Source organism: Aegilops tauschii, chromosome 5, assembly GCF_002575655.3.
Source record: "Aegilops tauschii subsp. strangulata cultivar AL8/78 chromosome 5, Aet v6.0, whole genome shotgun sequence".
NCBI classification, from domain to species: domain Eukaryota; kingdom Viridiplantae; phylum Streptophyta; class Magnoliopsida; order Poales; family Poaceae; genus Aegilops; species Aegilops tauschii.
Genome location: NC_053039.3, coordinates 467015935 through 467031447, shown reverse-complemented (window position 1 = coordinate 467031447; position 15513 = coordinate 467015935). Strand labels below are relative to the sequence as shown.

Sequence of the window (15513 nt, the reverse complement as noted above, 5' to 3'; positions counted from 1 at the left end):
TTCACGGCGAAATCCCCCACTCTCCTCTTTCATCCTGCCGCTCTCCACCTAGTTTCCGCCCATATTTGCTCCTGTCGACGCATGGACTCGCAGATGCTGCTGGAGACGGCGCCGACGGAGGATCCGGCAAAGCAAAGTCAAAGGTTGCGTCGCTCAAGAAGCAGAAGGGTGGCGGAGCCAGAGGTGGAGGCAGCGGTCGTGGTGGCCGTGGTGGAGGTGATGGATGCGGAGCCTACCTGCCGTCGCCGACCATGCAGATACCGCTATAGCCGGAGCATTACAAGGCTCCGTACTACTACAGCTCAAAGCAGCTCGGAGGGCAGTCCCCGGCATCCGCCGGCGGGCAAGTACCCTTCATCGTCTACGTCAACGGGGCGCCGTTGCTTTTCTCAGAGTGTTCATCGTCGCTGCTTATCCGAAGGCGGACGCGGGCTTGGAGCAGCTCGGTACCCGCACGCTGTTTGCTGGTATGCTTAAAGCGGGCGAGCCGGTGTACGACGATGCAGACAAGGAGATGTTTGAGTTCATCCATGACAAAGGCGGCGAAGGAGGTTTATACAAGGACATGCAGGTGGATGACTCGGAGCCCACCCAGTCCGGCTTGTACACCCAGTCAGGCTAGCAGCAGGGCTAAACCCGGTCCAACACATACACCCAGTTGGGCTCGCAGCAGGGCTAAACCCAGTCGGGCACGTACACCTAGCCAGGCACGCATCAGGTGTACACCCAGTACGGCATGTACACCCTGCCGGGCATAGACGCACAACAGCAAGATTGGACACCGGATAGCAGGAGCAGGAGGACGACGACGATGACGATGTTCCGAATGACTTTGCGGCCGTTCCAATGAAGAGGGGTAGGGGAGAAAGCTTCAACATGCGGGAGGACGAGTTGTTGTGCGATGCATGGTTGGCCACTAGCCTTGATCCTACCCATGGCACGGAGCAAAAGGGGGGAGATGTTTTATAGATCATTTGTGTCTGAGTATGCATTGTTTTGTAGTTCAATTGGGCGGATATGAATTGTTGACAATGTTTTATGTTGTAGCCTTCTCGTGTGTGTAGTGTTTTCTTGAAGTTGGAGAAGAAAAACTTCACCGTCATGCATTGTTGGTTAAAGTTGAATTGACAACCCGAGTGGAAACTATACATTGCCAAGACCGTCGCCCATGGCACCGAGAAAGAAACCGGTGATGCAACCGACCCAACAAAAGGAACGCCAAGAAGGTTAGAAGAGGGTTCCGAGGAAAGAAGTGAAAAGAGAAGAGGACGAAGCAAGAAGAGACGACAACCAAGATGACGGAAGGGTCAAGGAGGAGAAGGGGCGCACTATGTGATCGGACGGATTTGAATTTTATATTTACCGTACCGACGAACATTTAGGGCTTGTTCGGTTAATCCTCTCCCCAAGAGGATTGGAGGGGATTGGCAAGGATTGGTTTGTATTTTGACTTACAAGAGGTTTAAATCCCCCTCAAACCCCTTCAATCCACTCGGATTCACACGCAACCGAATAAGGCCTTAAGGGATAGTTTTGGATGACCGACCCTCGCATCCGTGTCTATGATCGACTAAGGTGTCGGTTTGACGGGTCGACGTTCGAGATGACTTACAAGCTCACAAATACGCAGGAAAAGAAATGTAGGTGTTGCGCTGATACGGCGCTCTCGATGGGGGGAAGGTTGGACTTGACACCGTACGACCGACGTTTTTTCGAAGATGATTGCCATCAGCGTGGCCACAGGTTATTGCTCTGCTGCTCTCCTTGGTGGGCCCCCTCACGCTCATCCACTGCTGAAGTGGACTTGGTCGACGCTCTGGTTATTTCAGTCCTCACTTAAATAAACCTGTAATAAACTTAGTACTCTAGCAAAAGCTGCACTTTGCTCGTACTGTACTTGTTAATTAGGAACAGCCTGGACAGAGAAACAGTCCCATGGAAAGCCTGGCACCTTTAACAACTACTCCCTCTGTAAACTAATATAAGAGTGTTTAGATTACTAAAGTAATGATCTAAACGCTCTTATATTAGTTTACGAAGGGAGTACTTGCCACATAACGAGTGACGCGCCAGCTGAGAATCTCTCGACGTGCACTGTGCACCAGCCATCTCTCCATATCGCTACAGTACCCAACTTCACCTGTTGCCACCCTTCATGTGCTACGTGTGTCTCTTTACTGTCCTCGAACACAAGTAGTACTGCCGTTTTCGTGGTCTAGAAGCCGAAAGAAGGAAAAACAGCGCACAACTCCACACTGCAAACGAGACACAACTCCAAGCAGCACGGAGGCGTCCGGAAATTGACCTTGGAACGTTCCCAGACACACGTGTCCCCATGCTGGCTCTGCACTTTCCCGGTGGATCTTTTTTAGGCTAAAAATCTGTGGCGCCGCATATACTACTCCTTGCTCGCCGTCGGTCGTTGTTTACGGCAAATTTGACAATTTTGACCTCGAAACAAAATAAATTCACAGAATGAACTGGGTGCGAAACTATTTCACACCCCTAACCCTTTTGTGTAGCGCCCGTCACGCCGGCGCCACACCCTACGGTGCAGCGCCTAGCTCCGGGGCGTTGCATCTCTGTCCACCGTGGCAGCCCACGGGCCCGCACCCAGCAGTGCAACGCCTCCGAGTTAGGCGTTGCACCTGTAATGTGCAGCGCCTAGCCGCTAGGCGCTACACGTGTAATGTGCAGCGCCTAGCGGCTAGGCGCTGCACTGTGACTTATCTGCAAACGCGCCAGCCCTCTCCTCCCCCACCCTCCCCATTGACAGTTACAGAAAAACAGGGCGGCGGCCATCTGCACTCCTCCTCTCAATCCCCTCTCCCAAATCCTTCCGATCCGATGATTTGGTCCGTGCATTTCTTCACCAATCCATCGTAGAAGGTACTCTCCTCCGATCCCCTTCTTTCTATCCATAGAAAATATTATATTTTGAAGATTTGGGGAACCCTTGTTTGAATCTTGCATGTATTAGATTTGGGCAACTTTTGTTTGAATCTTGCATATATTAGATTTGGGGAACCCTTGTTAGATTAGAATGTGGTTTGGATAGATAGGTTGACATGTTATTTATATAGTTAGGATACATAGATTGACATGTTATTTCTATGGAGAAGTTATTTGTAAGAAGTAGGCCTAGTTTAGTTTATTTGTACTAAAATTATACTCGTATTGAGAAAAATGCTTTGGATACATATGCTTTGAATCTTGCATGTAGCAGGCCTACTTTAGTTTTTTTGAATTGAAAAGATAATCGTGTTGACAAGAATGCTTTGTTGAAATTGTTAGGATGGTTTGGCTTCTCGATGATCATTGGGACAAACAACACCGGTCGTACGCTATGTCGGTGCAGCAGCGGGTAATACTGAAAGTGGCCGGTGTTATGAATTTCGTATGTTTTTTCAAACACAAATGCCCCATATGTAATGTTATGATTTGTTTGTTTGTAGGAGCTTGCACCTCTGAAGCTTCGGTGTCACGGGATCAGCCTTGGAGGGATGCGCTATGATGAGCGGTACACACCTTATGTTAGGGAGGCAGGACTTCTCCCTTTCATTGAGTTGTCCGCCGGTCGACGCCACCCAACAATGCTGCAGCACTCACCGCGCTTATTGATCATTGGAGGCCGGAGACACACACTTTCCATCTTTGGACCGGGGAGATGAGCGTGACGCTGCAGGATATTGCTATGATCACCGGTCTTCCTATCGATGGCAATCCTTTATGTATGAACACCGATTCTGAAGGGTGGCGCGCGCAGATGCAAGCCCTTATCGGTATGGTTCCTCCGGAGCCTCGGGAGCCAGAAAGGGAACATAAGAAGAAGGAAAGAGTCGCAGCGGGCGCTACTTTCACGTGGATATCATCGAACTTCGCTCATTGCCCCGATGATGCTAATGAGGACATGGTGAAGACATATGCTCGTGTCTACATGTGGTACGTGATATCGAGGACAATGTTTGCTGATGGCACAGGCAAGAATGCTCCATGGATGTGGCTGAAGGCGTTGACCGTCTTCGATAGCAAATGGAGTTGGGGTTCGTCGACACTAGCTTACTTGTATCGACAGGTATGAAGTTGTTTCCTTTTCACTTCATTGATACATTATCAATGCGCTCTTGCGGCAAATTTGACCATGTTCTTTTTTAGGTGCAGTTGGACGATGCCAGTTCTAGGCACACTGGAGGTATTGGTGGTTGTCTGCTCGCACTTTCCATATGGAGCTGGGAGCGTTTGCCGGTTGGACGACCTAAGACCGTGAAGTACGAGGATTGGGACGATAAAGACGACCCACTATGGCTCCCCACTTGGGCTTACAAGTGGGATGTGTTAAATGAGACGACGGATGATCCCTCGGTAATGTACAAGTTGTACAAGAGCGAGCTGGACGCGATCACGCCTGAGCAGGTGAACCGACCTTGCATAAGTGATTATCATGCTTGTATCTTCACTCGATATCAATTTTGCATTCAATCCCATTATGCAGGTGGAATGGGAGCCGTATGGAAAAGGAGAGAGTTTTGGTAACCCTATAGAGTTCAGGCTTAATCCGATGTGCATTAGGGATAGGGATCTCTAGCATATGCGGTGCCCACTGATATGCAACTGGGCGGTTGAGCTTCACCTGCCACATCGGGTGTTCCGCCAGTTTGGTTTGTTCCAGCCACACCCGCCGGAGTGGGAGGACACGGACAAGTTGCTACACGCGTAAGATATAATTAACCTTGAGCACTTAGCAGCTTCTCGACGGTTTCGATGATGCTAATATTCTGTTTCTAACTTGCAGGTTGGATAGGAAAAAGCAGGGGAAGATCAAGGATTGGGCCAGCCATCACAGGAAGTATGTCGTGCAGTTCGCTCTTAGTGTGGAGCAAGCAAGGGCTGGAAAATGAGCCCAGCTTCGTGAGCACTGCCCGATCGCGTTCAACAACTATCTCGCATGGTTTCTTGCAAGTACCCGCGTGGAGGTATGCCAGCTGGCGTATGCTGAGGACATTCTGGAAGAACCCACCGTTTTTGATGAGGTAGCCCAGCACCAGTACAACGCATTAGTCAGGAAAGGCAACTCGGTGATCCCTTCAGCTCCAATGATGAACTTTGTGGTTAGCCCTTTTTGCTTTTCCATTCGCACTTTTCACATCTTCGCTTGCCTAACACTTTGATACCGTTTCTGTTCATAGCGTGCCCAGATCAAGAAAGCAGCTGACGAGACCGAGACTATTCTGGAAACAACCCCGGCTGGCAAAAGCGATGGGGAAGGTGCACTTCGAGAATTCATTAAGGTTCACATCTCCGTCAAACTAGCACTTAACATTTGTTGGTACGTTCCATGTCTCATTCACTTGTACATGTTGCAGCGCCAGGGCCAAAATTTAAGGCGGCTATCAAACCTTTTCGGTTGTCGTGACCCCGAGTATGTATCACCAGAACGGTCTAGGTCGGCGACAACATCAGATCCTGCTTCGGGGCAGAGCCATGGTGAACCTTTCGAGGATGAGGATGTGGGTGTGGTCACCCAAGAGGTATGTCATGACGATATATATTCATTTGTTGATGCATTGCTAACTATATCCTCACACACGGTCTTTCCATATCTTTTGTTGATGCATAGGTTGCTGATGATATGACCTTGGGGACGTACTAGGCTCGGTCTGCATACGAGTTAAAGCCTAGGAGGGGAATCAACAAGTACACCCCTGAAGACTTCACCCAAAGAGGCAAAAGGACGGTCGGCACCTCGCGGATGGTGGCTTTGGATGACTATTTGGATGACGATGTCGAACCGGAGGCGGAGCCGGAGCCGGAGCGGGTTCCTCTTCCTAGGAAGGTGAAGAAGATAAGCGTCAAGAGGGGGGGAGGAGCCAGCAAGCGTGGAAAGCACTAGTCATCTTAGTTTTTTTATAATGTTGAACTTCGAGTGCAATTTGTTATGTCGTTGAACTTGGAGTGGTCGTACCTTTTATGTCGTTGAACTTGTAGTGGTGGTACCTTTTATGTCGTTGAACTTGGAACTTATTGTGATGGTCCTTTCTAAGAAATGATGTCTGTGGTGAACCCTTTTTGAACCTGAATGTTTGTTATACGAATTGTTGAATTGTGGCTGCAAATGACCCAGTAGAGGGGGGGAGGAGGCACAGTAGGTAGGCCTCAAGTTTGAGGCAAAAAAATTGCTAAGTGTTTGTGCAGCGCCTAGCTTGGAGGCGCCACACTCTACAGTGCAACGCCTGCGAGCTAGGCGTTGCACTGTAGAGTGCGGCGCCTCCAAGCTAGGCGCTGCACAGGTCTGTAACTTGCCATACTTCTGTTGTTCTCTGGATAGCTACAGACATATGCAGCGCCTAGCTTGGAGGCGCCGCACTCTACAGTGCAACGCCTAACCCGCAGGCGCTGCACTATAGAGTGTGGCGCCTCCGGGCTAGGCGCTGCATATGTCTGTAACTAGGCATACCTTCTGTTGCTCTCTGGATAGCTACAGACATATGCAGCGCCTAGCTTGGAGGCGCCGCACTCTACAGTGCAACGCCTAGCACGCAGGCGGCTGCACTATAGAGTGTGGCGCCTCCAAGCTAGGCGCTGCATATGTCTGTAACTAGCCATACCTTCTGTTGCTCTCTGGATAGCTACAGACATATGCAGCGCCTAGCCTGGAGGCGCCGCACTCTACAGTGCAACGCCTAGCACGCAGGCGCTGCACTATAGAGTGTGGCGCCTCCAAGCTAGGCGCTGCATATGTCTGTAACTAGCCATACTTCGGTTGTTCTCTGGATAGCTACAGACATATGCAGCGCCTAGCTTGGAGGCGCCACACTCTATAGCGCAGCGCCTGCGTGCTAGGCGTTGCACTGTAGAGTGCGGCGCCTCCAAGCTAGGCGCTGCATATGTCTGTAACTAGCCATACTTCTGTTGTTCTCTGGATAGCTACAGACATATGCAGCGCCTAGCTTGGAGGCGCCGCACTCTACAGTGCAACGCCTAGCTCGCAGGCGCTGCACTATAGAGTGCGGCGCCTCCAAGCTATGCGCTGCATATGTCTGTAGCTATCCAGAGAGCAACAGAAGGTATGCCTCCAGTTTCAGGCAAAAAATTTGCTAAGTGTTTGTGCAGCGCCTAGCATGGAGGCGCCGCACTATACAGTGCAGCGCCTAGCCCCCAGGCGCTGCACTGTACAGTGTGGCGCCTCCTAGCTAGGCGCTGCACTGGTCTGTAGCTAGCAGGAACAACAGAAGGTACTCTACAATTTGAGGCACTTGGACTTGGACTTAGTGACTTTTTTAGCTATCCAGAGAGCCACAGCAGCTAGGCGCCACATGGTAGATTGCAGCGCCCAAGTACTTCACGACACATAGTAGTTCATAAGACATAGTACTTCACGACACATAGTAGTTCTTACAACCAAATCAAGGAGGAGACATAGTAGTTCACCGCACATAGTAGTTCTTACAACCAAATCGAGGAGGAGACATAGTAGTTCAAGGCACATAGTAGTTCACAACCAAATCGAAGAGGAGACATAGCTCTATTGCGTAGAGCAAGGCCCCTTTCCCTTCTTCTTCTTCCTCTCTTCTTCCTCTTCCTCCTCCCTTTTTCTTATGAGGTGAGCCTCCTTAACCACCCTCTCCATGAATATCTGATTGTCCCTCTCTTCTTTTTCAGCTGCAATTGCGCAAAGCTTCATGGTTCTTTCTTCAAAATCCTGTTGACGCTTCTTCTGTGCCTCCTCAACTTGCCTCATCAACGCTTGCTCCCTAGCGCGCATCGCATTTGCCGCACTCTGTTTTCGCTTCCTCTCCTTCTCAAGCTCCTCTTCCTTCTTCTTCTTTAGCTTGGCTGCATCCTCCTCTCTAAGCTTCTTCGCCGCCTTCTCCCACCATCCGGCCATCTCATATTCGCCATCCTCCTTCATCGTTGGTTTGTTGGGTTGGGAAGCCGCCATAACTACAATGAGTGGAACATAATGGTTAGTAAGGACAATAAGAACAAATGGAAGCACATATGAAAAAGAAGAACATATGGAAAAACAAGAACATATGATACATTATAGTTAGTGAGGAACATACGGAAACGGTCCATCTAGGTATCCAAACATTCCTCTATAACGAACTTGCGCTTGTCCATCACCACGGCCAAGTCCACCACCAAGGCCAAGACCATCACCAAGGCCGAGACCATCACCACGGCCATTACCACCACGTCGAGCTCTTCCACCACCACGGCCGAGACCACCACCACCACCTCTACCACCACCACGGCCTCTTGTAAGTCCAAGTTGCCGACCTCTTGGTTGGCTAGGCACTTGTTGGCTACCACTTGGTTGCCTTGGCACTTGTTGGCTACCACTAGGTTGGCAAACACTTGGTTGGCTAGGCACTTGTTGGCTACCACTTGGTTGCCTTGGCACTTGTTGGCTACCACTAGGTTGGCTACCACTAGGTTGGCTACCACTTGGTTGGCTTCGCACTTGTTGGCTACCACTAGGTTGGCTACCACTAGGTTGGCGACCACTAGGTTGGCTACCACTTGGTTGGCTCCCTTGTGTAGCTCCATGTTGGCTTGTGCTTGCATCATTTTTCTTGGACCTTTTCCTTGGTTTCGTACATTTTCTTTTGTTGTGGCCATGACCTTTGCACTCCCCACAACGGGAGCTCTCACGAGGCTCTTGGAATTGGTCGTTTCCCGCTTCGCGGCGCCCACCATGGCCCCATCCGTCCATGTCGCCTCTAAGACGCTTTGTCTTACGTCTACCCCGTTTAACAACCTTCAACTCCGGATCCGGCCATAGTTGAACTCCATGATACTCCGGCCATTGTGATTGGTCAAAGTATGGGTGAAAGCGGGGAGCCCATGTTTTCTTGACCGTCATGATTGAGAACTCGGACTCCCTCACGCTGCGTGGGTGATTGATGTCCACATTCCTAACGCGTCCGGCGGCATACAAATGTGAGCATGGGAGATGAAGCAACAATGGCCTCCCGCAAGTGCAATCACATTGTGTTAACGACACCTTGAAAGCCCGACCTCCATGTTGCCGGCCATCGTTTGTGGTTCCTCCTGGCTCTTTCACTTCGTACTTCCACTCCTCATTATCATATAATATAGCTTCTTCTGAGTCTGCCTTCCGTGATTGAAATAGCAACCATTCATGAACTTTGGGTGGGAACTTGTACTTGTACTTCCGTGGGTTCTCACCCGGTATCTGTGCATCGGTTTCCATCGAGTACTTTACAAAGTACGCATTCATCTTGTCAAATGTGTATTGAACTATTGCCGTCACGGGTAATCCACGTGCACCTTTGAGCACCCTATTGAAGCATTCGGCCATATTGCTTGTCATTTGACCGTATCTCCGGCCATCTTCATCAAAAGCACGTGCCCACTTGTTTCGGTATTGAATGTGCCTATTGAGAAACTCTTGACCCCCGGGATCAAGTTTTTTGTGTGCGAGCATTGTTGTACAAAGTGGCGAAGCGCTTATCGGAGAAAGCGAGACAACAATCTTGAAGATCATCGGCCAACTCCTTAAGGCCACATGCCATATAGAAGTTCGAACAAAAGTGCCTCATGCACCATCGATGGTGCAACGGAGCATGCCCGGGAATGTCAATCTCCACGGCGTTAAGAATTCCTTGATTCCGATCCGATATGACACAAATTTCCCTTTGAGCGGGTAACACCTTCGTCCTCAAAAGATGCAGAAACCACTCCCAGTTGTCATTGTTTTCCACCTCAACCAAAGCAAATGCCAATGGCAACACCCGGTTATTGGCATCACTTGCTATCGCAACCAACAAGGTGCCCTTGTATTGTCCGGTCAAGAACGTGCCATCAATTGCGATGACCGGCCTACAATGTTCGAAAGCCCTCACACATTGCTCGAACGCCCAAAAAGCACGGCCAAATACTCTGACTTTCCTTCCTTCATGAACCGTTGTTTGGTGCCCATGAGGCTCGACCACATGAACCATGCCCGGGTTTGTCGCGGCCATGGCTAACAACAACCTAGGGATTCGGTTGTATGCTTCCTCCCATGTACCATACAACATCTAAAATGCAGCTTGCTTCGCCTTCCATGCCTTGCTGTATTTCACCTTGTAATGAAAGATGGCTTTCACAAGGTCAATGACATGTTGGACGCTCATTGTTGGAAGTGTGGATATTGATTTCGAGAGCCTGTAAGCGATGAACTCGGACGTGAGTTGTTTGTGGTCTTGGGACACAATCTTGCCATCCACCCTTTTGCCTTGGCACATGTGAGTTGGCACACAACTCACTACATGCCAAGTAGGACCTCCTTTCCATGGTCTTGCACGCACAATCCACGGACAACCGCCACGGCGTCTTGCCACTCCTTGTTGGACCTCCTTTCCACGACCTCTACCACCACCACGGCCTCTTGTAAGTCCAAGTTGGACCTCCTTTTCATCTTCACATGCACATGCAACCGTGTAGCGCACATTGACGTCCGAGTGCACCACCTTGTGTGGACGATAATGCGTAACCGAGTAGTTGTCGAGCCACATCTTCAAATCCAACAAGCTGTCGAACTTAGAACCTTTAGCAATCCGGTTCTTGTCGTCTACCAAATCACGGTGAGAGCTTGGCCTAACCCCAAGAGCTACACATTGGCCACCATCTACCACGGCTTCATCCGCGAGACTAACATCCTTGAACAATGTAGTCCGATGATCCCGACCAAATACCTTCTCGAAAGCTTCGGCCTCCTTCACCGTGAACCCCTCCGCATCAACTTGTTCATCGGGACCATCGTCATCCGAGTCCGATGCATATGCACGGGAAAAAGGGATGGAATGGTCCATTGTCTCTTGCAAATGATATTTGTCGAGATCACCCACATTGTTGTCATGGAGATCAACTTCATTGTCATCGTCCGCATACTCATCATTGTCCTCTTGCAAAGATTCATCTTGGTTGTTTCTACACGGGCTCAATGTTGGCCTCACTTCTTGGGTCAAAAGAGGTTCAACAATTTCATCTTGCTTCAAGGGTGGGGGGCTACTAGCAACCAAAGGGGAGGGGTTCCGGTTCAAGTCCAAATGCAAACTTGACTCAACCTTCTTCGTTGCAAATAACTCAAGAGCCTTGTCTAGTGATTCGGCCACCGTCTCCTTGTATGCAACCCAACGTTGCTCCGAGTTGACACGCATTGTCTTCCAACGGATGTGCATTCCAAAACCAACATTATGCCTTTCCTCCAACTCAATGATATCACTAGGGTCCATCCAATTCAAATCTTTCCTAACTTGTTGCAAGAGCTCCGCATAGCTAGGACTACTATCAAACACAATGTCTAGCTCATCCGGGTCCGGTTCTTTATTGCCTTTCAAAAAGGCGTCTTTGTCCCCATGATGAACAAACACACATGTTCTTCCCATCCCTATAAGCATTCAAAGAACACAAGGTAACATTGCTTCCATGAGTACTAATCCATGGATTAACACCGAATACAAACCCTAATATATATATGAAACAACAACCCTAACCCTAACCATAACCCTAACCCTAACCATAACCATAACCCTAACCATAACCCTAGCCCTAAACCTAACCCTAGCACCAACATAAGAACACCCATAAGAATAACCCTAGCATACTAACAAAGCCTAATCATAGAAATTGGCAAACAAACATCTCACATCTCCATGCAAATCTCTAGATCCAAACAAAACTAGGGTTTCCCCAAACTACCAACAAATGAGCAATGGGAGAACTTTACTTCGATCAAAACAAGGGGATCGGAGATTATTACCTTGAGGGAGGGTTTGACTTCGAAATCCACGGACAAATTCTTCAAATTTGCAAGATTTGGAAGAAGATTTGAGAGGGGGGAGAGTGGGAGAGGGGGCAAAGCTCGGGGAGAGAGTGAGAGAGTGTGTGGTGGGGGGGGGGGTGGGGAGGGGGGCCCAGCCAAGTGGCTGGATAAGTCACAGTGCAGCGCCTAGCCGCTAGCGCTAGGCGCTGCACATTACAGGTGCAGCGCCTAGCTCGGAGGCGTTGCACTGCTGGGTGCGGGCCCGTGGGCTGCCACGGTGGACAGAGGTGCAACGCCCCGGAGCTAGGCGCTGCACCGTAGGGTGTGGCGCCGGCGTGGCGGGCGCTACACAAAAGGGTTAGGGGTGTGAAATAGTTTCGCACCCAGTTCATTCTGTGAATTTATTTCGTTTCGAGGTCAAAATTGTCAAATTTCACGTTGTTTACAGATACAGCTACCTGCCTCTGCCTGACGGTGGAAAAAGTCAGGTCAGCCGGCGAGCGGCCGTAGCATCACAATCAGCCGCCGCTATAGAAGAATAACCCCTCCTCCTGATTCCTGAAGTTCCTAAAATACGAGCAGACCAGTTCTACGTCTGGTACTTCCTCAGCTTCAAAGTATTTCAAGTTCTAGGTTTGTCTCAAGTCAACTTCACGGATGTATATTAGCTATTTTTCTTATAAGTTGACCAAACTTTTAAAGCGTGACTTAGAACAAACATACAACTTCAACTATTTTACTTTCGCAAAAAAAAACTTCAACTATTTTGGAACGGATGGAGTACTTCCCACTTCGACTCTTCCGTCGATGTCACATTCTCCCCCTTTGTGTACTGAAAGAAGGCATCAACACCTGACTCCTCCTTCTAAGAAGAACATCAGATCAACCGCAAAAAAAAAGAACATCAGACTCTTCTAACACGGCGCATGGTATTTAATTGTTGTTTGGGTAAAAGCAACAGCCGTGAAAAGCACAATGTAATTTTCATTTAGGAAGAGAGCTTTATTTAGATCATAAAATAGTGTTACTATAATGCCGAGGAGACCAACTGTTCTAGTGCAGAAAACACTAGACATGGATCCACTAAGAGAGACCACTGGAACAATATGTATGGTACATCGATGCCATAGTGGTAAAAAATTCCTCGTACATTTTGTTCTTTCGTTGTCTCTTCTCAACACTGCTGAAGATATCTCCCGACAACCATGGACAATTGCGTTTGGAGTCATCGGGGCAAAAAAAACCTTAGCCCAGTCTCAACGAGTGGCTAACTCTTCCATAGCTTAGATGTACACATAGCACCGCAATATCCAACCCATGCATTTGAGGTGACTCACATGTTGATGGATGAGGCGAGACCAGTCCTTCCATCACCACTCACGCCTCTTCTAAGTCTTGGTCAGTTGTCTTCGTGTTGTGCTACTAGATGTCTTGTATCCCGTGGTCACATCGCAACTGATACAAAGCCACATCTGACCTACCCTCTAGATGAAGTTAGGACATGTTTCTACTATGGTGTCGATAACACCAATCCTGACTATAACCCTCATTTTGAACCCTTAATTGTAACTGTGGCTGGAGTGGCGACATCAACATTTAGTTGTAGCATTGCTGCAAACAAAAAAAACACCTAGGGAACTATAGAACATAATCGACATGAGCCACCCAACCACATAAAAGTACAAGAGGACCATTTTTATTTCTGATGTTATGGAAAAAAGACACGCTGCATGTGTTATTGGACCCTGATAAGTGCCACATGTGTGGCACGAACACATGGCAACTCCAAACGTTTTTATGGCAAGTTTAGTGATGTGCGAATGGCAATTTTAGTTGTCAAGCATGACAACTTTCTTTTCGAATGACAAGTTTCAATATTTTTTGGATTTTTTTTCTTTTCGGATAACAATTTTACTTGTAAAAAACGCCAAGATGGGATTTCTTCAAGCCACACGTGTCACTTATCATTTGGATATATTTTTTGTTATTTCTGATGTTCCTTCTACTGTCATGATAAAACAAATGAATAGATCGGAATTTCCCTATAAAAAAAAGATTGGAAGTTTTTTCTGAAAATAAAAAATGGAATGAAAAAAGGCCGTCCCTCTTCGCCACGGACGGAGATGTACTCCTGTCGTCAACGCCGGCAAGCACGATGCCGAAAGAGGAGAACTAGTCCACCACGCACAAAAGTACATATTCTCAAAAAAAAAACCACAAAAGTACATTGTAACGCCGGTACGCCCGGGCCGGGCTGTTCCTCTACCCGTGCTCGCGAAGCCCATTAGTTTAGGCCCACCTCGAATAGGGTTTAAGCTTCCCCGGTCGAGCAGCTTCCACGAAGCCCCCGTCCGATTCAACAGGCAAAACCCCCCTCACGCTCACGCGATGGGAGTCGCCGCCTCCGCCGCCCCCCCTCCCCCGGAGGCCGCCGCGCCCGCCGATCCACCATCCAAAGAAGATGCCCAGCATGCCGCCGCCGCCGCCGCCGCAGCAGCAGCAGCTGCGCCCGCCGATTCACCGGCAAAGGAAGAGGTCCAGTCCGCCGCCGCCGCCGCTCCCGGCGGCGGGGCGGACGCGGCGGGGGAGACGGTGGTCCTGGACGCCGCCGCGGAGGGCGGCGAGGAGGAGGAAGGGGAGTGCGGGTTTTGCGTGTACATGAAGGGCGGCGGGTGCAAGGAGGAGTTCGTGGGGTGGGAGAAGTGCGTGGAGCAGGCGGAGGCGGAGGGCAGCGACGTCGTCGAGCGCTGCCACGACGCCACCGCCGCGCTGCGCAGGTGCATGGACAAGTTCCCGGACTACTACGAGCCCATCCTCCGCGCCGAGCGCGCCATGGCCGAGGATCTCGAGGCCTTCAAGGCCAGCGAAGCCTCCGAGCCCTCCCCCGCCTCGCCGCCGCCCCCGGCGGCCGAGGAGGAACAGGGCGACGATAAGAAGCAGGCGGAGGCGGTGGTGGCGAAGGAGGATCTCGCGGCCTGATCCCGCCGCCTAGGCGTGGGATCTTGCGATTTTTTGGTGAGATTTGAGGCATCCTAGATGTGAATTATTTTGTTTTACCTGGACGTGATCTGCAAGGTGGGAGAGGGCGGCCTCTCCAAGAAAAGTTCGATTCTTTTGGTGGGAATTATACACTTGTTCACGAGTTCTAGCTCGTGAACTAATATGGAGAAGTGATCTTGTGCTGTAATAATAATCCAATGCATCGATACTGATTTGACACGATTAGCTCTCGTGCTGATCTTAATTCTTCAAATTTGTAACGCTGATCATGCGTAGCAAACAATTGACAAGAAAGTTCGTCCAGTAATCAGTTCGCCAATCAGTAACTGAGTGAGCACTAATCTCCGTCGTTAGATGCTGGTTTTGTTCATGGTGCTGGAGAGATTTGCCACTCTTATTTGGCTGGTATTAGACATTTGTCAGTGAATTTTGAGCAATTTAATGTAACCTGCCGTTTAGTGTCTGAATCAGCAGTGCTGAGGCTGTCCATACAGAGTTCTGTTCGGTATATGTTGGTTCCAGCCGGCCTCATTTTGCCTTGCAACAGCAAGAATTTCCTGACACAGTTATAAACATGGGATTCTCATAGAATGATTTGCTTGGTTATACATCGCCATTTGGTTATACATTGCCATTTCATCGACACTGCTGGTGTTACCCTGTGCATCTTGTTGGCCTTGTTTGCCCCAAATCTTTGGCTACTTTTGCAAATTTACAGTTGAATTTGAGAATTGCAGCCT

At 49.4% G+C, this 15513-nt stretch overlaps 1 protein-coding gene and 1 long non-coding RNA gene across 2 annotated transcripts; both read left to right on the top strand.

The window, feature by feature from the left end:
* The first annotated feature begins 4167 nt into the window (after positions 1-4167).
* LOC141022431 (uncharacterized) lies at positions 4168-4979 on the top strand. The gene is made up of 3 exons (XR_012183736.1): positions 4168-4413; positions 4493-4713; positions 4793-4979. It is a non-coding gene; the product is annotated as an uncharacterized lncRNA (long non-coding RNA).
* A 9123-nt stretch (positions 4980-14102) lies between these two features.
* Positions 14103-15240, top strand: LOC109768184 (uncharacterized). The gene has a single exon (XM_020326921.4). The coding sequence runs from the start codon at positions 14162-14164 to the stop codon at positions 14750-14752; it is 591 nt and encodes a 196-aa protein (XP_020182510.1). The 5' UTR covers positions 14103-14161; the 3' UTR covers positions 14753-15240.
* The last annotated feature ends 273 nt before the right edge of the window (positions 15241-15513 follow it).

Coding starts and splice junctions, on each gene's coding strand:
- LOC109768184 (XM_020326921.4), top strand. CDS start 14,162: ATGGGAGTCGCCGCCTCCGCCGCCCCCCCTCCCCCGGAGGCCGCCGCG.